General features: G+C 59.9%; 1 protein-coding gene across 7 annotated transcripts in view; it reads left to right on the top strand.

Annotated features, from left to right (window-relative positions):
* LOC144736275 (phospholipid-transporting ATPase IA-like) overlaps positions 1-23,743 on the top strand; it is a 188,574-nt gene that overhangs the window by 141,106 nt on the left and 23,725 nt on the right. For all 7 annotated transcript variants that reach the window (XR_013588747.1, XM_078618906.1, XM_078618908.1 and 4 more), the window contains 7 exons: positions 18,178-18,288; positions 19,269-19,343; positions 19,648-19,770; positions 20,042-20,120; positions 21,128-21,189; positions 22,116-22,172; positions 23,364-23,471. Coding sequence is in view for 6 of the 7 variants with exons in the window: in XM_078618906.1 (XP_078475032.1) it covers positions 18,178-18,288; positions 19,269-19,343; positions 19,648-19,770; positions 20,042-20,120; positions 21,128-21,189; positions 22,116-22,172; positions 23,364-23,471 (615 nt within the window). In the remaining variant the exon portion in view is untranslated. The remainder of the gene's footprint in view (positions 1-18,177; positions 18,289-19,268; positions 19,344-19,647; positions 19,771-20,041; positions 20,121-21,127; positions 21,190-22,115; positions 22,173-23,363; positions 23,472-23,743) is intronic.

Genomic DNA, 23,743 nt, shown 5'->3' with positions numbered 1-23,743 from the left:
TGTTTGGAGGGGGTCGGTGAGTGTCTGGAGGGGGTCGGTGAGTGGCTGGAGGGGATCGTTGAGTGTCTGGAGGGGGTCGGTGAGTGTCTGGAGGGGGTCGGTGAGTGTCTGGAGGGGGTCGGTGTGTGTCTGGAGTGGATCGGTGAGTGTCTGGAGAGGGTCGGTGAGTGTCTGGAGGGGGTCGGTGAGTGTCTGGAGAGGGTCGGTGAGTGGCTGGAGGGGGTCGGTGAGTGTCTGGAGGGGGTCGGTGAGTGGCTGGAGAGGGTCGGTGAGTGTCTGGAGTGGGTCGGTGAGTGGCTGGAGAGTGTCGGTGACTGTCTGGAGGGGGTCGGTGAGTGGCTGGAGAGGGTCGGTGAGTGTCTGGAGTGGGTCGGTGAGTGTCTGGAGTGGGTCGGTGAGTGGCTGGAGAGGGTCGGTGAGTGTCTGGAGGGGGTCGGTGAGTGTCTGGAGGAGGTCGGTGAGTGCCTGGAGGGGGTCGGTGATTGGCTGGAGGGGGTCGGTGAGTGTCTGCAGGAGGTCGGTGAGTGGCTGGAGGGGGTCGGTGAGTGTCTGGAGTGGGTCGGTTAGTGGCTGGAGTGGGTCGGTGAGTGTCTGGAGGGGGTCGGTGAGTGGCTGGAGGGAGTCGGTGAGTGTCTGGAGGAGGTCGGTGAGTGGCTGGAGGGGGTCGGTGAGTGGCTGGAGAGGGTCGGTGAGTGTCTGGAGGGGGTCGGTGAGTGTCTGGAGGGGGTCGGTCAGTGTCTGGAGGGGGTCGGTGAGTGTCTGGAGGGGGTCGGTGAGTGGCTGGAGGGGGTCGGTTAGTGGCTGGAGGGGGTCGGTGAGTGTCTGGAGTGGGTGGGTGAGTGTCTGGAGGGGGTCGGTGAGTATCTGGAGTGGGTCGGTGAGTGTCTGGAGGGGGTCGGTGAGTGTCTGGAGGGGGTCGGTGAGTGTCTGCAGGGGGTCGGTGAGTGTCTGGAGTGGGTCGGTGAGTGTCTGGAGGGGGTCGGTGAGTATCTGGAGTGGGTCGGTGAGTGTCTGGAGGGGGTCGGTGAGTGTCTGGAGTGGGTCGGTGAGTATCTGGAGTGGGTCGGTGAGTGTCTGGAGGGGGTCGGTGAGTATCTGGAGTGGGTCGGTGAGTATCTGGAGTGGGTCGGTGAGTGTCTGGAGGGGGTCGGTGAGTATCTGGAAGGGGTCGGTGAGTGTCTGCAGGGGGTCGGTGAGTGTCTGGAGTGGGTCGGTGAGTGTCTGGAGGGGGTCGGTGAGTATCTGGAGTAGGTCGGTGAGTGTCTGGAGGGGGTCGGTGAGTATCTGGAGGGGGTCGGTGAATGTCTGCAGGGGGTCGGTGAGTGTCTGGAGTGGGTCGGTGAGTGTCTGGAGGGGGTCGGTGAGTATCTGGAGTGGGTCGGTGAGTGTCTGGAGTGGGTCGGTGAGTGTCTGGAGTGGGTGGGTGAGTGTCTGGAGGGGGTCGGTGAGTATCTGGAGTGGGTCGGTGAGTGTCTGGAGGGGGTCGGTGAGTGTCTGGAGTGGGTCGGTGAGTGTCTGGAGGGGGTCGGTGAGTATCTGGAGGGGGTCGGTGAGTGTCTGCAGGTGGTCGGTGAGTGTCTGGAGGGGGTCGGTTAGTGGCTGGATGGGGTCGGTGAGTGTCTGGAGGGGATCGGTGAGTGTCTGGAGGGGGTCGGTTAGTGGCTGGAGGGTGTCGGTGAGTGGCTGGAGAGGGTCGGTGAGTGTCTGGAGGGGGTCGGTGAGTGTCTCGAGTGGGTCGGTGAGTGTCTGGAGTGGGTCGGTGAGTGTCTGGAGTGGATTGGTGAGTGGCTGGAGGGGGTCGGTGAGTGTCTGGAGTGGGTCGGTGAGTGGCTGGAGTGGGTCGGTGTGAGTTGATGGGCGAGTGGGTGAGTGAATGGGTGAGTGGGTGAGTTGATGGGTGAGTGAATGGGTGAGTGGGTGAGTGAATGGGTGAGTTGGTGAGTCGATGGGTGAGTGGGTGAGTGAGTGGGTGAGTTGGTGACTGAGTGAATGAGAGAGTGAATATGTGAGAGATCACGAGAGAGTGTTGTTGTTGTGACCTGCAGTGTAGTGGTTGAACTGAGTGTGGTGGTCACTGGGACAGAGTGAATAAAGAGTATGTGTGTACGTATGTTTAACTTCTCTCACGTAGCCAACCGTGCTAATCGGAGGCGCGGGGGCAGGACAACAAACGAAACACAAAAAGCAGTTCTAGATGACGATTTTAAAGTATACAGTTCCAGTGGCTCGCTAAAAATGACAAGGAGTTGGTTGACTGCGGGCGAGAGGGTCGGTGAGTGGCTGGAGGGGGTCGGTGAGTGGCTGGAGAGGGTCGGTGAGTGACTGGTGGGGGTCGGTGAGTGGCTGGAGAGGGTCAGTGAGTGACTGGAGTGGGTCGGTGAGTGGCTGGAGGGGGTCGGTGAGTGTCTGGAGGGGGTCGGTGAGTGTCTGGAGTGGGTCGGTGAGTGGCTGGAGGGGGTCGGTGAGTGGCTGGAGGGGGTCGGTGAGTGGCTGGAGGGGGTCGATGAGTGTCTGGAGGGGGTCGGTGAGTGTCTGGAGTGGGTTGGTGAGTGGCTGGAGTGGGTCGGTTAGTGGCTGGAGGGGGTCGATGAGTGGCTGGAGTGGGTCGATGAGTGGCTGGAAGGGGTCGGTGAGTGGCTGGAGGGGGTCGGTGAGTGTCTGGAGTGGGTTGGTGAGTGTCTGGAGTGGGTCGGTTAGTGGCTGGAGTGGGTCGGTGAGTGTCTGGAGGGGGTCGGTGAGTGTCTGGAGGAGGTCGGTGAGTGCCTGGAGGGGGTCGGTGATTGGCTGGAGGGGGTCGGTGAGTGTCTGCAGGAGGTCGGTGAGTAGCTGGAGGGGGTCGGTGAGTGTCTGGAGTGGGTCGGTTAGTGGCTGGAGTGGGTCGGTGAGTGTCTGGAGGGGGTCGGTGAGTGGCTGGAGGGGGTCGGTGAGTGTCTGGAGGAGGTCGGTGAGTGGCTGGAGGGGGTCGGTGAGTGGCTGGAGAGGGTCGGTGAGTGTCTGGAGTGGGTCGGTGAGTGTTTGGAGGGGGTCGGTGAGTGTCTGGAGGGGGTCGGTGAGTGGCTGGAGGGGATCGTTGAGTGTCTGGAGGGGGTCGGTGAGTGTCTGGAGGGGGTCGGTGAGTGTCTGGAGGGGGTCGGTGTGTGTCTGGAGTGGATCGGTGAGTGTCTGGAGAGGGTCGGTGAGTGTCTGGAGGGGGTCGGTGAGTGTCTGGAGAGGGTCGGTGAGTGGCTGGAGGGGGTCGGTGAGTGTCTGGAGGGGGTCGGTGAGTGGCTGGAGAGGGTCGGTGAGTGTCTGGAGTGGGTCGGTGAGTGGCTGGAGAGTGTCGGTGACTGTCTGGAGGGGGTCGGTGAGTGGCTGGAGAGGGTCGGTGAGTGTCTGGAGTGGGTCGGTGAGTGTCTGGAGTGGGTCGGTGAGTGGCTGGAGAGGGTCGGTGAGTGTCTGGAGGGGGTCGGTGAGTGTCTGGAGGAGGTCGGTGAGTGCCTGGAGGGGGTCGGTGATTGGCTGGAGGGGGTCGGTGAGTGTCTGCAGGAGGTCGGTGAGTGGCTGGAGGGGGTCGGTGAGTGTCTGGAGTGGGTCGGTTAGTGGCTGGAGTGGGTCGGTGAGTGTCTGGAGGGGGTCGGTGAGTGGCTGGAGGGAGTCGGTGAGTGTCTGGAGGAGGTCGGTGAGTGGCTGGAGGGGGTCGGTGAGTGGCTGGAGAGGGTCGGTGAGTGTCTGGAGGGGGTCGGTGAGTGTCTGGAGGGGGTCGGTCAGTGTCTGGAGGGGGTCGGTGAGTGTCTGGAGGGGGTCGGTGAGTGGCTGGAGGGGGTCGGTTAGTGGCTGGAGGGGGTCGGTGAGTGTCTGGAGTGGGTGGGTGAGTGTCTGGAGGGGGTCGGTGAGTATCTGGAGTGGGTCGGTGAGTGTCTGGAGGGGGTCGGTGAGTGTCTGCAGGGGGTCGGTGAGTGTCTGGAGTGGGTCGGTGAGTGTCTGGAGGGGGTCGGTGAGTATCTGGAGTGGGTCGGTGAGTGTCTGGAGGGGGTCGGTGAGTGTCTGGAGTGGGTCGGTGAGTGTCTGGAGTGGGTCGGTGAGTGTCTGGAGGGGGTCGGTGAGTATCTGGAGTGGGTCGGTGAGTATCTGGAGTGGGTCGGTGAGTGTCTGGAGGGGGTCGGTGAGTATCTGGAAGGGGTCGGTGAGTGTCTGCAGGGGGTCGGTGAGTGTCTGGAGTGGGTCGGTGAGTGTCTGGAGGGGGTCGGTGAGTATCTGGAGTAGGTCGGTGAGTGTCTGGAGGGGGTCGGTGAGTATCTGGAGGGGGTCGGTGAATGTCTGCAGGGGGTCGGTGAGTGTCTGGAGTGGGTCGGTGAGTGTCTGGAGGGGGTCGGTGAGTATCTGGAGTGGGTCGGTGAGTGTCTGGAGTGGGTCGGTGAGTGTCTGGAGTGGGTGGGTGAGTGTCTGGAGGGGGTCGGTGAGTATCTGGAGTGGGTCGGTGAGTGTCTGGAGGGGGTCGGTGAGTGTCTGGAGTGGGTCGGTGAGTGTCTGGAGGGGGTCGGTGAGTATCTGGAGGGGGTCGGTGAGTGTCTGCAGGTGGTCGGTGAGTGTCTGGAGGGGGTCGGTTAGTGGCTGGATGGGGTCGGTGAGTGTCTGGAGGGGATCGGTGAGTGTCTGGAGGGGGTCGGTTAGTGGCTGGAGGGTGTCGGTGAGTGGCTGGAGAGGGTCGGTGAGTGTCTGGAGGGGGTCGGTGAGTGTCTGGAGGGGGTCGGTGAGTGTCTGGAGTGGGTGGGTGAGTGTCTGGAGGGGGTCGGTGAGTATCTGGAGTGGGTCGGTGAGTGTCTGGAGGGGGTCGGTGAGTGTCTGGAGTGGGTCGGTGAGTGTCTGGAGGGGGTCGGTGAGTATCTGGAGGGGGTCGGTGAGTGTCTGCAGGGGGTCGGTGAGTGTCTGGAGTGGGTCGGTGAGTGTCTGGAGGGGGTCGGTGAGTGTCTCGAGTGGGTCGGTGAGTGTCTGGAGTGGGTCGGTGAGTGTCTGGAGTGGATTGGTGAGTGGCTGGAGGGGGTCGGTGAGTGTCTGGAGTGGGTCGGTGAGTGGCTGGAGTGGGTCGGTGTGAGTTGATGGGCGAGTGGGTGAGTGAATGGGTGAGTGGGTGAGTTGATGGGTGAGTGAATGGGTGAGTGGGTGAGTGAATGGGTGAGTTGGTGAGTCGATGGGTGAGTGGGTGAGTGAGTGGGTGAGTTGGTGACTGAGTGAATGAGAGAGTGAATATGTGAGAGATCACGAGAGAGTGTTGTTGTTGTGACCTGCAGTGTAGTGGTTGAACTGAGTGTGGTGGTCACTGGGACAGAGTGAATAAAGAGTATGTGTGTACGTATGTTTAACTTCTCTCACGTAGCCAACCGTGCTAATCGGAGGCGCGGGGGCAGGACAACAAACGAAACACAAAAAGCAGTTCTAGATGACGATTTTAAAGTATACAGTTCCAGTGGCTCGCTAAAAATGACAAGGAGTTGGTTGACTGCGGGCGAGAGGGTCGGTGAGTGGCTGGAGGGGGTCGGTGAGTGGCTGGAGAGGGTCGGTGAGTGACTGGTGGGGGTCGGTGAGTGGCTGGAGAGGGTCAGTGAGTGACTGGAGTGGGTCGGTGAGTGGCTGGAGGGGGTCGGTGAGTGTCTGGAGGGGGTCGGTGAGTGTCTGGAGTGGGTCGGTGAGTGGCTGGAGGGGGTCGGTGAGTGGCTGGAGGGGGTCGGTGAGTGGCTGGAGGGGGTCGATGAGTGTCTGGAGGGGGTCGGTGAGTGTCTGGAGTGGGTTGGTGAGTGGCTGGAGTGGGTCGGTTAGTGGCTGGAGGGGGTCGATGAGTGGCTGGAGTGGGTCGATGAGTGGCTGGAAGGGGTCGGTGAGTGGCTGGAGGGGGTCGGTGAGTGTCTGGATTGGGTTGGTGAGTGTCTGGAGTGGGTCGGTTAGTGGCTGGAGTGGGTCGGTGAGTGTCTGGAGGGGGTCGGTGAGTGTCTGGAGGAGGTCGGTGAGTGCCTGGAGGGGGTCGGTGATTGGCTGGAGGGGGTCGGTGAGTGTCTGCAGGAGGTCGGTGAGTAGCTGGAGGGGGTCGGTGAGTGTCTGGAGGGGGTCGGTGAGTATCTGGAGTGGGTCGGTGAGTGTCTGGAGTGGGTCGGTGAGTGTCTGGAGTGGGTGGGTGAGTGTCTGGAGGGGGTCGGTGAGTATCTGGAGTGGGTCGGTGAGTGTCTGGAGGGGGTCGGTGAGTGTCTGGAGTGGGTCGGTGAGTGTCTGGAGGGGGTCGGTGAGTATCTGGAGGGGGTCGGTGAGTGTCTGCAGGTGGTCGGTGAGTGTCTGGAGAGGGTCGGTTAGTGGCTGGATGGGGTCGGTGAGTGTCTGGAGGGGATCGGTGAGTGTCTGGAGGGGGTCGGTTAGTGGCTGGAGGGTGTCGGTGAGTGGCTGGAGAGGGTCGGTGAGTGTCTGGAGGGGGTCGGTGAGTGTCTGGAGGGGGTCGGTGAGTGTCTGGAGTGGGTGGGTGAGTGTCTGGAGGGGGTCGGTGAGTATCTGGAGTGGGTCGGTGAGTGTCTGGAGGGGGTCGGTGAGTGTCTGGAGTGGGTCGGTGAGTGTCTGGAGGGGGTCGGTGAGTATCTGGAGGGGGTCGGTGAGTGTCTGCAGGGGGTCGGTGAGTGTCTGGAGTGGGTCGGTGAGTGTCTGGAGGGGGTCGGTGAGTGTCTCGAGTGGGTCGGTGAGTGTCTGGAGTGGGTCGGTGAGTGTCTGGAGTGGATTGGTGAGTGGCTGGAGGGGGTCGGTGAGTGTCTGGAGTGGGTCGGTGAGTGGCTGGAGTGGGTCGGTGTGAGTTGATGGGCGAGTGGGTGAGTGAATGGGTGAGTGGGTGAGTTGATGGGTGAGTGAATGGGTGAGTGGGTGAGTGAATGGGTGAGTTGGTGAGTCGATGGGTGAGTGGGTGAGTGAGTGGGTGAGTTGGTGACTGAGTGAATGAGAGAGTGAATATGTGAGAGATCACGAGAGAGTGTTGTTGTTGTGACCTGCAGTGTAGTGGTTGAACTGAGTGTGGTGGTCACTGGGACAGAGTGAATAAAGAGTATGTGTGTACGTATGTTTAACTTCTCTCACGTAGCCAACCGTGCTAATCGGAGGCGCGGGGGCAGGACAACAAACGAAACACAAAAAGCAGTTCTAGATGACGATTTTAAAGTATACAGTTCCAGTGGCTCGCTAAAAATGACAAGGAGTTGGTTGACTGCGGGCGAGAGGGTCGGTGAGTGGCTGGAGGGGGTCGGTGAGTGGCTGGAGAGGGTCGGTGAGTGACTGGTGGGGGTCGGTGAGTGGCTGGAGAGGGTCAGTGAGTGACTGGAGTGGGTCGGTGAGTGGCTGGAGGGGGTCGGTGAGTGTCTGGAGGGGGTCGGTGAGTGTCTGGAGTGGGTCGGTGAGTGGCTGGAGGGGGTCGGTGAGTGGCTGGAGGGGGTCGGTGAGTGGCTGGAGGGGGTCGATGAGTGTCTGGAGGGGGTCGGTGAGTGTCTGGAGTGGGTTGGTGAGTGGCTGGAGTGGGTCGGTTAGTGGCTGGAGGGGGTCGATGAGTGGCTGGAGTGGGTCGATGAGTGGCTGGAAGGGGTCGGTGAGTGGCTGGAGGGGGTCGGTGAGTGTCTGGATTGGGTTGGTGAGTGTCTGGAGTGGGTCGGTTAGTGGCTGGAGTGGGTCGGTGAGTGTCTGGAGGGGGTCGGTGAGTGTCTGGAGGAGGTCGGTGAGTGCCTGGAGGGGGTCGGTGATTGGCTGGAGGGGGTCGGTGAGTGTCTGCAGGAGGTCGGTGAGTAGCTGGAGGGGGTCGGTGAGTGTCTGGAGTGGGTCGGTTAGTGGCTGGAGTGGGTCGGTGAGTGTCTGGAGGGGGTCGGTGAGTGGCTGGAGGGGGTCGGTGAGTGTCTGGAGGAGGTCGGTGAGTGGCTGGAGGGGGTCGGTGAGTGGCTGGAGAGGGTCGGTGAGTGTCTGGAGGGGGTCGGTGAGTGTCTGGAGGGGGTCGGTCAGTGTCTGGAGGGGGTCGGTGAGTGTCTGGAGGGGGTCGGTGAGTGTCTGGAGTGGGTGGGTCAGTGTCTGGAGGGGGTCGGTGAGTGTCTGGAGGGGGTCGGTGAGTGTCTGGAGTGGGTCGGTGAGTGTCTGGAGGGGGTCGGTGAGTGTCTGCAGGGGGTCGGTGAGTGTCTGGAGTGGGTCGGTGAGTGTCTGGAGGGGGTCGGTGAGTATCTGGAGTGGGTCGGTGAGTGTCTGGAGGGGGTCGGCGAGTGTCTGGAGTGGGTCGGTGAGTATCTGGAGGGGGTCGGTGAGTATCTGGAGTGGGTCGGTGAGTGTCTGGAGTGGGTCGGTGAGTGTCTGGAGGGGGTCGGTGAGTATCTGGAGGGGGTCGGTGAGTGTCTGCAGGGGGTCGGTGAGTGTCTGGAGTGGGTCGGTGAGTGTCTGGAGGGGGTCGGTGAGTATCTGGAGTAGGTCGGTGAGTGTCTGGAGGGGGTCGGTGAGTGTCTGGAGGGGGTCGGTGAGTGTCTGGAGTGGGACGGTGAGTGGCTGGAGGGGGTCGGTGAGTGTCTGGAGTGGGTCGGTGAGTGTCTGGAGTGGGTCGGTGAGTGGCTGGATGGGGTCGGTGAGTGTCTGGACTGGGTCGGTGAGTGTCTGGAGAGGGTCGGTGAGTGTCTGGAGGGGGTCGGTGAGTGTCTGGAGTGGGTCGGTGAGTGTCTGGAGGTGGTCGGTGAGTGTCTGCAGGGGGTCGGTGAATGTCTGGAGTGGGTCGGTGAGTGTCTGGAGGGGGTCGGTGAGTATCTGGAGTGGGTCGGTGAGTGTCTGGAGGGGGTCGGTGAGTATCTGGAGTGGGTGGGTGAGTGTCTGGAGTGGGTCGGTGAGTGTCTGGAGGGGGTCGGTGAGTATCTGGAGGGGGTCGGTGAGTGTCTGCAGGGGGTCGGTGAGTGTCTGGAGTGGGTCGGTGAGTGTCTGGAGGGGGTCGGTGAGTATCTGGAGTAGGTCGGTGAGTGTCTGGAGGGGGTCGGTGAGTGTCTGGAGGGGGTCGGTGAGTGTCTGGAGTGGGACGGTGAGTGGCTGGAGTGGGTCGGTGAGTGGCTGGAGGGGGTCGGTGAGTGGCTGGAGTGGGTCGGTGAGTGTCTGGAGTGGGTCGGTGAGTGGCTGGATGGGGTCGGTGAGTGTCTGGAGTGGGTCGGTGAGTGGCTGGAGAGGGTCGGTGAGTGTCTGGAGTGGGTCGGTGAGTGTCTGGAGTGGGTCGGTGACTGGCTGGATGGGGTCGGTGAGTGTCTGGAGTGGGTCGGTGACTGGCTGGATGGGGTCGGTGAGTGTCTGGAGTGGGTCGGTGAGTGGCTGGAGTGGGTCGGTGAGTTTCTGGAGTGGGTCTGTGAGTGGCTGGAGAGGGTCGGTGAGTGTCTGGAGTGGGTCGGTGAGTGTCTGGAGTGGGTCGGTGAGTGTCTGGAGGGGGTCGGTGAGTGTCTGGAGTGGGTCGGTGAGTGGCTGGAGAGGTTCAGTGAGTGTCTGGAGTGGGTCGGTGAGTGGCTGGAGAGCGTCGGTGAGTGTCTGGAGGGGGTCGGTGAGTGGCTGCAGAGGGTCGGTGAGTGTCTGGAGGGGGTCGGTGAGTGTCTGGAGGGGGTCGGTGAGTGGCTGGAGAGGGTCGGTGAGTGTCTGGAGTGGGTCGGTGAGTGTTTGGAGGGGGTCGGTGAGTGTCTGGAGGGGGTCGGTGAGTGGCTGGAGGGGATCGTTGAGTGTCTGGAGGGGGTCGGTGAGTGTCTGGAGGGGGTCGGTGAGTGTCTGGAGGGGGTCGGTGTGTGTCTGGAGTAGATCGGTGAGTGTCTGGAGAGGGTCGGTGAGTGTCTGGAGGGGGTCGGTGAGTGTCTGGAGAGGGTCGGTGAGTGGCTGGAGGGGGTCGGTGAGTGTCTGGAGGGGGTCGGTGAGTGGCTGGAGAGGGTCGGTGAGTGTCTGGAGTGGGTCGGTGAGTGGCTGGAGAGTGTCGGTGACTGTCTGGAGGGGGTCGGTGAGTGGCTGGAGAGGGTCGGTGAGTGTCTGGAGTGGGTCGGTGAGTGTCTGGAGTGGGTCGGTGAGTGGCTGGAGAGGGTCGGTGAGTGTCTGGAGGGGGTCGGTGAGTGTCTGGAGGAGGTCGGTGAGTGCCTGGAGGGGGTCGGTGATTGGCTGGAGGGGGTCGGTGAGTGTCTGCAGGAGGTCGGTGAGTGGCTGGAGGGGGTCGGTGAGTGTCTGGAGTGGGTCGGTTAGTGGCTGGAGTGGGTCGGTGAGTGTCTGGAGGGGGTCGGTGAGTGGCTGGAGGGAGTCGGTGAGTGTCTGGAGGAGGTCGGTGAGTGGCTGGAGGGGGTCGGTGAGTGGCTGGAGAGGGTCGGTGAGTGTCTGGAGGGGGTCGGTGAGTGTCTGGAGGGGGTCGGTCAGTGTCTGGAGGGGGTCGGTGAGTGTCTGGAGGGGGTCGGTGAGTGGCTGGAGGGGGTCGGTTAGTGGCTGGAGGGGGTCGGTGAGTGTCTGGAGTGGGTGGGTGAGTGTCTGGAGGGGGTCGGTGAGTATCTGGAGTGGGTCGGTGAGTGTCTGGAGGGGGTCGGTGAGTGTCTGGAGGGGGTCGGTGAGTGTCTGCAGGGGGTCGGTGAGTGTCTGGAGTGGGTCGGTGAGTGTCTGGAGGGGGTCGGTGAGTATCTGGAGTGGGTCGGTGAGTGTCTGGAGGGGGTCGGTGAGTGTCTGGAGTGGGTCGGTGAGTATCTGGAGTGGGTCGGTGAGTGTCTGGAGGGGGTCGGTGAGTATCTGGAGTGGGTCGGTGAGTATCTGGAGTGGGTCGGTGAGTGTCTGGAGGGGGTCGGTGAGTATCTGGAAGGGGTCGGTGAGTGTCTGCAGGGGGTCGGTGAGTGTCTGGAGTGGGTCGGTGAGTGTCTGGAGGGGGTCGGTGAGTATCTGGAGTAGGTCGGTGAGTGTCTGGAGGGGGTCGGTGAGTATCTGGAGGGGGTCGGTGAATGTCTGCAGGGGGTCGGTGAGTGTCTGGAGTGGGTCGGTGAGTGTCTGGAGGGGGTCGGTGAGTATCTGGAGTGGGTCGGTGAGTGTCTGGAGTGGGTCGGTGAGTGTCTGGAGTGGGTGGGTGAGTGTCTGGAGGGGGTCGGTGAGTATCTGGAGTGGGTCGGTGAGTGTCTGGAGGGGGTCGGTGAGTGTCTGGAGTGGGTCGGTGAGTGTCTGGAGGGGGTCGGTGAGTATCTGGAGGGGGTCGGTGAGTGTCTGCAGGTGGTCGGTGAGTGTCTGGAGGGGGTCGGTTAGTGGCTGGATGGGGTCGGTGAGTGTCTGGAGGGGATCGGTGAGTGTCTGGAGGGGGTCGGTTAGTGGCTGGAGGGTGTCGGTGAGTGGCTGGAGAGGGTCGGTGAGTGTCTGGAGGGGGTCGGTGAGTGTCTGGAGGGGGTCGGTGAGTGTCTGGAGTGGGTGGGTGAGTGTCTGGAGGGGGTCGGTGAGTATCTGGAGTGGGTCGGTGAGTGTCTGGAGGGGGTCGGTGAGTGTCTGGAGTGGGTCGGTGAGTGTCTGGAGGGGGTCGGTGAGTATCTGGAGGGGGTCGGTGAGTGTCTGCAGGGGGTCGGTGAGTGTCTGGAGTGGGTCGGTGAGTGTCTGGAGGGGGTCGGTGAGTGTCTCGAGTGGGTCGGTGAGTGTCTGGAGTGGGTCGGTGAGTGTCTGGAGTGGATTGGTGAGTGGCTGGAGGGGGTCGGTGAGTGTCTGGAGTGGGTCGGTGAGTGGCTGGAGTGGGTCGGTGTGAGTTGATGGGCGAGTGGGTGAGTGAATGGGTGAGTGGGTGAGTTGATGGGTGAGTGAATGGTTGAGTGGGTGAGTGAATGGGTGAGTTGGTGAGTCGATGGGTGAGTGGGTGAGTGAGTGGGTGAGTTGGTGACTGAGTGAATGAGAGAGTGAATATGTGAGAGATCACGAGAGAGTGTTGTTGTTGTGACCTGCAGTGTAGTGGTTGAACTCAGTGTGGTGGTCACTGGGACAGAGTGAATAAAGAGTATGTGTGTACGTATGTTTAACTTCTCTCACGTAGCCAACCGTGCTAATCGGAGGCGCGGGGGCAGGACAACAAACGAAACACAAAAAGCAGTTCTAGATGACGATTTTAAAGTATACAGTTCCAGTGGCTCGCTAAAAATGACAAGGAGTTGGTTGACTGCGGGCGAGAGGGTCGGTGAGTGGCTGGAGGGGGTCGGTGAGTGGCTGGAGAGGGTCGGTGAGTGACTGGTGGGGGTCGGTGAGTGGCTGGAGAGGGTCAGTGAGTGACTGGAGTGGGTCGGTGAGTGGCTGGAGGGGGTCGGTGAGTGTCTGGAGGGGGTCGGTGAGTGTCTGGAGTGGGTCGGTGAGTGGCTGGAGGGGGTCGGTGAGTGGCTGGAGGGGGTCGGTGAGTGGCTGGAGGGGGTCGATGAGTGTCTGGAGGGGGTCGGTGAGTGTCTGGAGTGGGTTGGTGAGTGGCTGGAGTGGGTCGGTTAGTGGCTGGAGGGGGTCGATGAGTGGCTGGAGTGGGTCGATGAGTGGCTGGAAGGGGTCGGTGAGTGGCTGGAGGGGGTCGGTGAGTGTCTGGAGTGGGTTGGTGAGTGTCTGGAGTGGGTCGGTTAGTGGCTGGAGTGGGTCGGTGAGTGTCTGGAGGGGGTCGGTGAGTGTCTGGAGGAGGTCGGTGAGTGCCTGGAGGGGGTCGGTGATTGGCTGGAGGGGGTCGGTGAGTGTCTGCAGGAGGTCGGTGAGTAGCTGGAGGGGGTCGGTGAGTGTCTGGAGTGGGTCGGTTAGTGGCTGGAGTGGGTCGGTGAGTGTCTGGAGGGGGTCGGTGAGTGGCTGGAGGGGGTCGGTGAGTGTCTGGAGGAGGTCGGTGAGTGGCTGGAGGGGGTCGGTGAGTGGCTGGAGAGGGTCGGTGAGTGTCTGGAGGGGGTCGGTGAGTGTCTGGAGGGGGTCGGTCAGTGTCTGGAGGGGGTCGGTGAGTGTCTGGAGGGGGTCGGTGAGTGTCTGGAGTGGGTGGGTCAGTGTCTGGAGGGGGTCGGTGAGTGTCTGGAGGGGGTCGGTGAGTGTCTGGAGTGGGTCGGTGAGTGTCTGGAGGGGGTCGGTGAGTGTCTGCAGGGGGTCGGTGAGTGTCTGGAGTGGGTCGGTGAGTGTCTGGAGGGGGTCGGTGAGTATCTGGAGTGGGTCGGTGAGTGTCTGGAGGGGGTCGGCGAGTGTCTGGAGTGGGTCGGTGAGTATCTGGAGGGGGTCGGTGAGTATCTGGAGTGGGTCGGTGAGTGTCTGGAGTGGGTCGGTGAGTGTCTGGAGGGGGTCGGTGAGTATCTGGAGGGGGTCGGTGAGTGTCTGCAGGGGGTCGGTGAGTGTCTGGAGTGGGTCGGTGAGTGTCTGGAGGGGGTCGGTGAGTATCTGGAGTAGGTCGGTGAGTGTCTGGAGGGGGTCGGTGAGTGTCTGGAGGGGGTCGGTGAGTGTCTGGAGTGGGACGGTGAGTGGCTGGAGTGGGTCGGTGAGTGGCTGGAGGGGGTCGGTGAGTGTCTGGAGTGGGTCGGTGAGTGGCTGGATGGGGTCGGTGAGTGTCTGGACTGGGTCGGTGAGTGTCTGGAGGGGGTCGGTGAGTGTCTGAAGTGGGTCGGTGAGTGTCTGGAGGTGGTCGGTGAGTGTCTGCAGGGGGTCGGTGAATGTCTGGAGTGGGTCGGTGAGTGTCTGGAGGGGGTCGGTGAGTATCTGGAGTGGGTCGGTGAGTGTCTGGAGGGGGTCGGTGAGTATCTGGAGTGGGTCGGTGAGTGTCTGGAGTGGGTCGGTGAGTGTCTGGAGGGGGTCGGTGAGTATCTGGAGGGGGTCGGTGAGTGTCTGCAGGGGGTCGGTGAGTGTCTGGAGTGGGTCGGTGAGTGTCTGGAGGGGGTCGGTGAGTATCTGGAGTGGGTCGGTGAGTGTCTGGAGGGGGTCGGTGAGTGTCTGGAGGGGGTCGGTGAGTGTTTGGAGTGGGACGGTGAGTGGCTGGAGTGGGTCGGTGAGTGGCTGGAGGGGGTCGGTGAGTGGCTGGAGTGGGTCGGTGAGTGTCTGGAGTGGGTCGGTGAGTGGCTGGATGGGGTCGGTGAGTGTCTGGAGTGGGTCGGTGAGTGGCTGGAGAGGGTCGGTGAGTGTCTGGAGTGGGTCGGTGAGTGTCTGGAGTGGGTCGGTGACTGGCTGGATGGGGTCGGTGAGTGTCTGGAGTGGGTCGGTGACTGGCTGGATGGGGTCGGTGAGTGTCTGGAGTGGGTCGGTGAGTGGCTGGAGTGGGTCGGTGAGTTTCTGGAGTGGGTCTGTGAGTGGCTGGAGAGGGTCGGTGAGTGTCTGGAGTGGGTCGGTGAGTGTCTGGAGTGGGTCGGTGAGTGTCTGGAGGGGGTCGGTGAGTGTCTGGAGTGGGTCGGTGAGTGGCTGGAGAGGTTCAGTGAGTGTCTGGAGTGGGTCGGTGAGTGGCTGGAGAGCGTCGGTGAGTGTCTGGAGGGGGTCGGTGAGTGGCTGCAGAGGGTCGGTGAGTGTCTGGAGGGGGTCGGTGAGTGTCTGGAGGGGGTCTGTGAGTGGCTGGAGAGGGTCGGTGAGTGTCTGGAGTGGGTCGGTGAGTGTTTGGAGGGGGTCGGTGAGTGTCTGGAGGGGGTCGGTGAGTGGCTGGAGGGGATCGTTGAGTGTCTGGAGGGGGTCGGTGAGTGTCTGGAGGGGGTCGGTGAGTGTCTGGAGGGGGTCGGTGTGTGTCTGGAGTAGATCGGTGAGTGTCTGGAGAGGGTCGGTGAGTGTCTGGAGGGGGTCGGTGAGTGTCTGGAGAGGGTCGGTGAGTGGCTGGAGGGGGTCGGTGAGTGTCTGGAGGGGGTCGGTGAGTGGCTGGAGAGGGTCGGTGAGTGTCTGGAGTGGGTCGGTGAGTGGCTGGAGAGGGTCGGTGAGTGTCTGGAGGGGGTCGGTGAGTGGCTGGAGAGGGTCGGTGAGTGTCTGGAGTGGGTCGGTGAGTGTCTGGAGTGGGTCGGTGAGTGGCTGGAGAGGGTCGGTGAGTGTCTGGAGGGGGTCGGTGAGTGTCTGGAGGGGGTCGATGAGTGTCTGGAGGGAGTCGGTGAGTGTCTGGAGTGGGTCGGTGAGTGTCTGGAGGGGGTCGGTGAGTGTCTGGAGGGGGTCGGTGAGTGGCTGGAGGGGGTCGGTGAGTGTCTAGAGGGGGTCGGTGAGTGTCTGGAGGGGGTCGGTGAGTGTCTGGAGGGGGTCGGTGAGTGTCTGGAGCGGATCGGTGAGTGTCTGGAGGGGGTCGGTGAGTGTCTGGAGAGGGTCGCTGAGTGGCTGGAGGGGGTCGGTGAGTGGCTGGAGGGGGTCGGTGAGTGTCTTGAGGGGGTCGGTGAGTGTCTGGAGTGGGTCGGTGAGTGTTTGGAGGGGGTCGGTGAGTGTCTGGAGGGGGTCGGTGAGTGTCTGGAGGGGGTCGGTGAGTGGCTGGAGAGGGTCGGTGAGTGTCTGGAGGGGGTCGGTGAGTGTCTAGAGGGGGTCGGTGAGTGGCTGGAGGGGGTCGGTGAGTGTCTGGAGGGGGTCGGTGAGTGTCTGGAGGGGGTCGGTGAGTGTCTGGAGTGGATCGGTGAGTGTCTGGAGGGGGTCGGTGAGTGTCTGGAGAGGGTCGGTGAGTGGCTGGAGGGGGTCAGTGAGTGTCTGGAGGGGGTCGGTGAGTGGCTGGAGGGGGTCGGTGAGTGTCTGGAGGGGGTCGGTGAGTGTCTGGAGGGGGTCGGTGAGTGTCTGGAGGGGGTCGGTGAGTGTCTGGAGGGGGTCGGTGAGTGTCTGGAGTGAGTCGGTGAGTGTCTGGAGGGGGTCGGTGAGTGTCTGGAGGGGGTCGGTGAGTGTCAACTCACCATGCTGCAGGTTGCTTCACTTCTCTTTCTGCTTCTTCCCTTGCACTGCTGCACTTTGGAATTCCCTCATTCTGTCATCGTCATCATCGCATTTCCCAAGTTCTTATAATAATAATCACAAACCCTGCTCACTTCTAGAAACTCTTTAGTTCTATTCGCATGACAACTGCGATCGCCGTTGTGTGTGTTGCCGGCTTCTTGGCACACATAATTTCCGGCCAGAATACAAGGAGGTTTAAAGATGTTCAGACACCAAATAGACAGCTGTTATCGCAAGGCATCAAGCGTGCATTAACCACACATCATGCCTGTGGTAAAACATGCAATCAAACGTGCTTTGATAATCACGTACGCATTGTCATTGAAACCGATCGGCCTACGGCAGAGAAAGCCTCCTGCGTGGCCTCGTCTCTCCACCGGCGTTAGACCGGAGAACACCGCCAAGGGGCGAACAGCACCGAGACACGTAGTTACATCTGCATTCATGCCAGAAAGGGTAAAGCCTTTTCTTCTATTCGTCATCTTGATACCGGCAAAAGGGTCCCGTGCTGGCTGGCCGACTGGCTGGTGGCGTCTACGTTGTGTGCGTGTGACAGCTCTGGTGGTGTCTACGTTGTGTGCGTGTCACAGCTCTGGTGGTGTCTACGTTGTGTGCGTGTCACAGCTCTGGTGGTGTCTACGTTGTGTGCGTGTCACAGTTCTGGTGGTATCTACGTTGTGTGCGTGTCAGTTCTGGTGGTGTCTACGTTGTGTGCGTGTCACAGCTCTGGTGGTGTCTACGTTGTATGCGTGTCACAGCTCTGGTGGTGTCTACGTTGTGTGCTTGTCACAGTTTTGGTGGTGTCTACGTTGTGTGTGTGTCACAACTCTGGTGGTGTCTACGTTGTGTGCGTGTCATAGCTCTGGTGGTGTCTACGTTGTGTGTGTGTCACAACTCTGGTGGTGTCTACGTTGTGTGCGTGTCACAGCTCTGGTGGTGTCTACGTTGTGTGTGTGTCACAACTCTGGTGGTGTCTACGTTGTGTGCGTGTCACAGCTCTGGTGGTGTCTACGTTGTGTGCGTGTCACAGCTCTGGTGGTGTCTACGTTGTGTGCGTGTCACAGCTCTGGTGGTGTCTACGTTGTGTGCGTGTCAGTTCTGGTGGTGTCTACGTTGTGTGCGTGTCACAGCTCTGGTGGTGTCTACGTTGTGTGCGTGTCACAGCTTTGGTGGTGTCTACGTTGTGTGCATGTCAGTTCTGGTGGTGTCTACGTTGTGTGCGTGTCACAGCTCTGGTGGTGTCTACGTTGTGTGCGTGTCACAGCTCTGGTGGTATCTACGTTGTGTGCGTGTCACAGTTCTGGTGGTATCTACGTTGTGTGCGTGTCAGTTCTGGTGGTGTCTACATTGTGTGCGTGTCACAGCTCTGGTGGTGTCTACATTGTGTGCGTGTCAGTTCTGGTGGTGTCTACGTTGCGTGCGTGTCACAGTTCTGGTGGTGTCTACGTTGTGTGCGTGTCACAGCTCTGGTGGTGTCTACGTTGCGTGCGTGTCACAGTTCTGGTGGTGTCTACGTTGCGTGTGTGTCACAGTTCTGGTGGTGTCTACGTTGCGTGCGTGTCACAGCTCTGGTGGTGTCTACGTTGTGTGCGTGTCACAGCTCTGGTGGTGTCTACGTTGTGTGCGTGTCACAGCTCTGGTGGTATCTACGTTGTGTGCGTGTCACAGTTCTGGTGGTATCTACGTTGTGTGCGTGTCAGTTCTGGTGGTGTCTACATTGTGTGCGTGTCACAGCTCTGGTGGTGTCTACGTTGTGTGCGTGTCAGTTCTGGTGGTGTCTACGTTGTGTGCGTGTCAGTTTTGGTGGTGTCTACGTTTTGTGCGTGTCACAGCTCTGGTGGTGTCTACGTTGTGTGCGTGTCACAGCTCTGGTGGTGTCTACGTTGTGTGCGTGTCACAGTTTTGGTGGTGTCTACGTTGTGTGTGTGTCACAGCTCTGGTGGTGTCTACGTTGCGTGCGTGTCACAGCTCTGGTGGTGTCTACGTTGTGTGCGTGTCACAGTTCTGGTGGTGTCTACGTTGTGTGCGTGTCACAGCTCTGGTGGCGTCTACGGTGTGTGCGTGTCAGCTCTGGTGGTGTCTACGTTGCGTGCGTGTCACAGCTCTGGTGGTGTCTACGTTGTGTGCGTGTCACAGCTCTGGTGGTGTCTACGTTGCGTGCGTGTCACAGTTCTGGTGGTGTCTACGTTGCGTGCGTGTCACAGCTCTGGTGGTGTCTACGTTGCGTGCGTGTCACAGTTCTGGTGGTGTCTACGTTGCGTGCGTGTCACAGTTCTGGTGGTGTCTACGTTGCGTGCGTGTCACAGCTCTGGTGGTGTCTACGTTGCGTGCGTGTCACAGTTCTGCTACCTGAAGAAGCTGCTGCTGGTGCACGGGGCTTGGAGCTACACGCGCGTCGCCAAGTGCATCCTCTACTCCTTCTACAAGAACGTGGTGCTCTACATCATCGAGGTTTGCCGCCCCGGGCGCCAGCAGCAACACCCTTGCGGTGGCGACACTTTAGAGGAGAACGCCGTGAGGCTGGCGGGATTTGAATGGAAAGGTCTCGTGGCGAATCGCTTGTTATGTTATGGATTGTGGTTGTGGTTGTGTGGTGGTGGTGCTGTATAGTGATCGGTGGTTGTGGTTGTGTGGCGGTGGTGCTGTAGAGGGAGCGGTGGTAGTGGTTGTGTGGTGGTGGTGCTGTAGAGTGATCAGTAGCTGTGGTTGTGTGGAGGTGATGCTGTAGAGTGATCGGTGGTTGTGTGGTGGTGGTGCTGTAGATTGATCGGTGGTTGTGGTTGTGTGGAGGTGATGCTGTAGAGTGATCAGTAGTTGTGGTTGTGTGGCGGTGGTGCTGTAGAGGGAGCGGTGGTAGTGGTTGTGTGGTGGTGGTGCTGTAGAGTGATCGGTGGTTGTGGTTGTGTGGAGGTGATGCTGTAGAGTGATCAGTAGTTGTGGTTGTGTGGTGGTGGTGCTGTAGAGTGATCAGTAGTTGTGGTTGTGTGGCGGTGGTGCTGTAGAGTGATCGGTGGTAGTGGTTGTGTGGTGGTGGTGCTGTAGAGTGATCGGTGGTAGTGGTTGTGTGGTGGTGGTGCTGTAGAGTGATCAGTAGTTGTGGTTGTGTGGTGGTGGTGCTGTAGAGTGATCGGTGGTTGTGGTTGTGTGGCGGTGGTGCTGTAGAGTGAGCGGTGGTAGTGGTTGTGTGGTGGTGGTGCTGTAGAGGGAGCGGTGGTAGTGGTTGTGTGGCGGTGGTCCTCTATAACTTGAGTCTGCAGTGGCGTATTGGTCTGTGGTTGCAAATCTGGATGGACGATGTAGCGCAGGGGTCAGAGCATGGAGCTGAGATCCTGGGTTTGAGTGTCGGTGTTAGCCACCCATGACTCGACCCGCCGTGACCCGACCCGTGTCTGTCGTGCGTGTCGTTTCCCTACGCTCCTGTCCGCGTGAAGCTCTGGTTTGCCTTCACCAATGGATTTTCGGGCCAGATCCTGTTTGAGCGCTGGACCATCGGCCTCTACAACGTGGTGAGCGAGGAGCTTGCGAGCGAGCAGGCCGCAGTCCCACTCATCGCTACCTCCCGGTCGTTGGCCCCATCCTCCTCCGCCCTGTACACCGCGTCCCACCCACCACGACCTCCTGCGCTACGTCCATAAAACATTCTTGCCAAGTTCCATTTTGAATTCTTAACAACTTGCCTACCCTCTGCTACCGTAAGACTCCTTGCATCTTCTGCATACACACTTCTTCACAGATGACAAGCTTCTGTGTAACGCGCGCGTTGCTCACACGTGCGGAAACTGTCACGACCGTTGTTCCGACTGCCTCCAGATGTTCACGGCGCTGCCTCCGTTTGTGCTGGGCATCTTCGAGCGCTCGTGTAGCCAGGATAGCATGCTGCGATTCCCGGCACTCTACAAGCAATCGCAGAACGCAGAGGAGTTCAACTCCCGGGTGAGGGATGGAGCACGGCTCGCACCGCTTGCTCTGAGACCGGCACGCAAACATTCACAGCCCCAGAAATATTGCTGTTCATGCACCCACAATTTCGTCACTTTTGTTTTATTTTTACATGTGTGTATATAATAACTTAATGAATATATAAGCGGCTCCGTTTGGGAGAAAGTAAGGTTCTACGAGTCATGGGAGACGCATCGCAGGCCAACGTGGCGACCTTGTCTGTCGTGCGACGACTGACCATCGCGCCTCGTCTTGTGCCCTTCAGATCTTCTGGATTCACTGCCTCAACGGCCTCTTCCACTCCGTCGTCTTGTTCTGGATCCCTCTCAAGGCCGTCGAGCACGGTGAGGTCACGCGGCGCGCAAACTGCGGCCCCCAGAACGCGCTTCTTGACGATTCCTATCTCCAGTCAACCCGCCGTCGCAACAATGACAACAACAACAACGAGGACAATCTAATTTACATTCATAGAGAGCGCCTGCACTCAAGGCGGTTGATATCACTGACAAAACGACGACAGAATTGAATGGTGTAGTGGACAGGGGCATGCTGCACGGGTTGAGGAACGAGGGACAGCAGCGATAGAGGGATACTTAGAGATCACGAGAGGGCTACAGGGGAGGGACGGGAAGGAGTGGAGGGGCAAGGGAAGAGGAAGAGAATGGGCGACAGAGAAGAGGTGGGACTTGAAGAACAACAACATTAACGTAGTGCGATCAGTACGCGCGCCATTCCTGCTGTAGTGAAGGCGACTGCGCTATGCCAGTGGCGGCGGTGGTAGCGGTGGAGGTGGTGGCAGCGGTGGCAAGGGTTTTAGGCTGCTGTGCCCTCCCCTGCACCTCCACCAACCGACGCTGACTAGCGCGGTGAAGTATGGATAAATATCTCTCACTGTCAGCAGCGTGTGAAGAGGCCCTCAGCAGGGCATTGACAGCCGGTCCGCATACCATCATAGCACACGTTCATAAGCACTGACAAGCTGTGGTTGTGCCACACACACAATGGAGCACATCGCAAACCACCGTGGTCTGCACTCCTTCAACGGAGGAAGAGGAAGAGCAACACCTCACTCTCTCTCCTGAAGGCCTTTCTCTGTCCTGGAGGCCTCTCTCTGCTGGAGGCCTCTCTCTCTGCTAAAGGTCTCTCTCTCTCGAGGGCCTCTCTCTCTCCTGAAGGCCTCTCTCTCTCTCCTGAAGGCCTCTCTCTCTCCTGATGTCCTCTCTGTTGTCGTGGCAGTGGGCAGCACCCCCCACGTTGGGCGTCTCACTCCTGAGTGCGGTGCTGCCGGTACGCACAAGAGCCGAGTAGCACTGACACCCCTGCTGTGTCATGCCCTTTGTTCCTCGTCTAGATATATTGTTTTCAAGCGGAAATACTCCAGATTACCTCTTCCTGGGCAACATTGTTTACACGGTGAGTGTGCGCTGAGTTGTATGTGCATGGTGAGCGCACGGTGAATTTGCGGTGAGTGTGCGGTGAGTGGCACGTGCGCGGTGAATGTGCGGTGAGTGGCACGTGCACGGTTAGTGTGCGGTGAGCGTGCGGTGAGTGGCACGTGCATGGTGAATGTGCGGTGAGCGTGCGGTGAGTGGCATGTGTGCAGTGAATATGCTGTGAGCGTGCGGTGAACGTGCGGTGAGTGGCATGTGTGCGGTGAGCGTGCGGCGAGTGTTGTGCTGGTAAGGGCTGGCTTCACGGCGTCCGTTGGCCCATTCTCCCATTTTGCAAATGTTGGTCCTGCATCAGCCGTGTTGTCCGTCAACAACTCGCTCGTCAAAAAACCCTCGCCAATGCCGTGAGCCTTGGCGAGTCTCAAGACTCGGGAGGGTCCTGCCCCATTCTCGCAGGAGGGGGCCACAATGCCGCACATGATCCCATTGTAGGTTTGTATTGAGAGAGTCGCGGGTCATGCTCCGGCTTTAGGGTGTTTGGCCAATTGTGGTTACGTTGTTTGCCGTCAACCTCCACACGAATGAGTGTGCGGTGAAACGGGGCCCGCACATGGCTCGTGGTCAGAAGGTCACGAGTTCGCACCCCGGCAAGGCCGCGTCTCGTGGTGGCGTACGGCCAAGCCCCTCCGCCGGCGCGTTCGCTTGCCGCTCGTCGCAAGGGCGCTCGCCGTTCGACTCTGACGGCCGCACCAATTAATACTGCGGGTGCATTACTCGTGTGAAGCGCGCCGTATCGCACGCGCCGCGTGACGCGCATCGTGTGATATGCGGTTGACATTTAAAGATCCCACGGCGTCAGTTGAAATCGAGTAGGTCGTGCGTGCACTGCTTTAGGGGTCAAAACGTTGCCAAAATCCTTCTCCTCCTGCTCCTGCTGCTGTGTTCCAGTTGGTGGTGATCACAGTTTGCTTGAAGGCCGGCCTGGAGACCACAGCGTGGACCAGGGTGAGTGACGTCTCTTCTTCTGTGTTGCTGCTGCGATGAGTGTGCTTGTCTAGTCAGTAAAGCCTCACTTGAGTCTCAAGAGGCGTTTTCAGTCGGGTGTTGGCAGATTTTCTCAAGCGAGGTGTGATGTTGCCTTTTGCTGTTGCCTGTAATCCCAGGTGAGTAAAGTTGCAGGTCATTTGTCAGCATTGCCGCCAACTGCACTGGAACTCTGCCATCAGTGGCTCGCTGCTGGGATGGGTCCAACTGTGATGACGTGTCTCAAGAGGAGCCCTTTTCACATGAAGGAATAATAATAATAATAATAAAGATAGAGTAGTGTACGAGTGACCGGTGTGTGCTCAACCCAGGGGTCGGTAACCTAAATAACAAGAACAGGGTTAAGCGGTCCTTAACCCTTCCCCATTCGGAGGCGTACTGCAAGTCGCAGGGTGTGGGGTGTCCCCCGTTCACCGCTGAATCCCGGAACGCGTAAGCAGCTCGGCGTTCATTTGAGGTGTAGCAGCAGCGACGTTGGTTTTAAAGACGTTGTTACTCACCGCGGAGAACCGTGGCGACATGACGGCTGCCGCTCTATGATATCTGCGCCAAACTGTGCCGCACGCCCTTCCGCATGGCCTTGTGGGAGCCTCGGTACCGACAAAGTTATTCTATTTAATTTATTCCGATACCGTACGTGGACGTCATCGTAACAGAATCGAAAGAAAAACTGATGACGTGCACATGTGTACGTTCATGTACGTACACGTGTGTGCATGTGTGTGTGTGTATGTACATGTGTGTGTGTACACACACACACATGTACGTACGTCTAAGTACGTCATCGGAACGGGAAAGGTTTAAAGAGCCACGTGCGGGTCCGGAGCCGCAGGTTGCCGACCCCTGGACTCACCCATTCGTGCCTGGCGCCTACACAGGTTGAACTGCTCCGTTGAATTGGGTGATAAACGCAGTGAATCCGACACGTACAGCAGTGGCAGCAGCAGCAGTAGCGTGGCTTTAGTGCTGCAGATCAGCCGTGCTAGTCCATTAGCTCCACATGGCCAGCTCAATGGAAGCACTGCACGGAAGGGACAACGCTTTAACGCTGAGCGTGATGGGGAGCCACGTAGCACCGTGAATGTCACGCTCACCCGCTGGCTGGCTGGGGGTGAGGGTGACACCGGCTCCTCCTCGTGTCCGCATCCGCAGCTGAGCCACATCGCCGTGTGGGGCAGCATCGCCCTGTGGGTCGTCTTTTTCGGCATCTACTCCCTGCTGTGGCCGGCCATCCCACTTGCTCCCGACATGAGCGGCCAGGTAAGGGACATCGTCACAATCGTCATCCTCACATCGGGGTTCAAATCAGCAGCGGTCGTTTTGACCGAGGTAATGGCATTATTCCTAATAAAGTGTTTTGGGTCGGATCACGTAAATGTGTCGTAGACCCACCCTCTACCCGACACAAGCCAGGTTAGTAAGGTTTGTCACGTGAACAAAATGTGTAAATGAGTTACTATATTCTTGGGTCTTTCGGTAAAGTCACGTAGATAGGTTCAAAGAAAATAACAAAAAATAACCAAAAACTACGA

Source organism: Lampetra planeri, chromosome 60 (assembly GCF_965212315.1).
Source record: "Lampetra planeri chromosome 60, kcLamPlan1.2.h2, whole genome shotgun sequence".
Lineage (NCBI taxonomy): Eukaryota > Metazoa > Chordata > Hyperoartia > Petromyzontiformes > Petromyzontidae > Lampetra > Lampetra planeri.
Note: the sequence above shows the minus strand (reverse complement) of the source record. Positions and strands in the feature narration are given on the sequence as shown.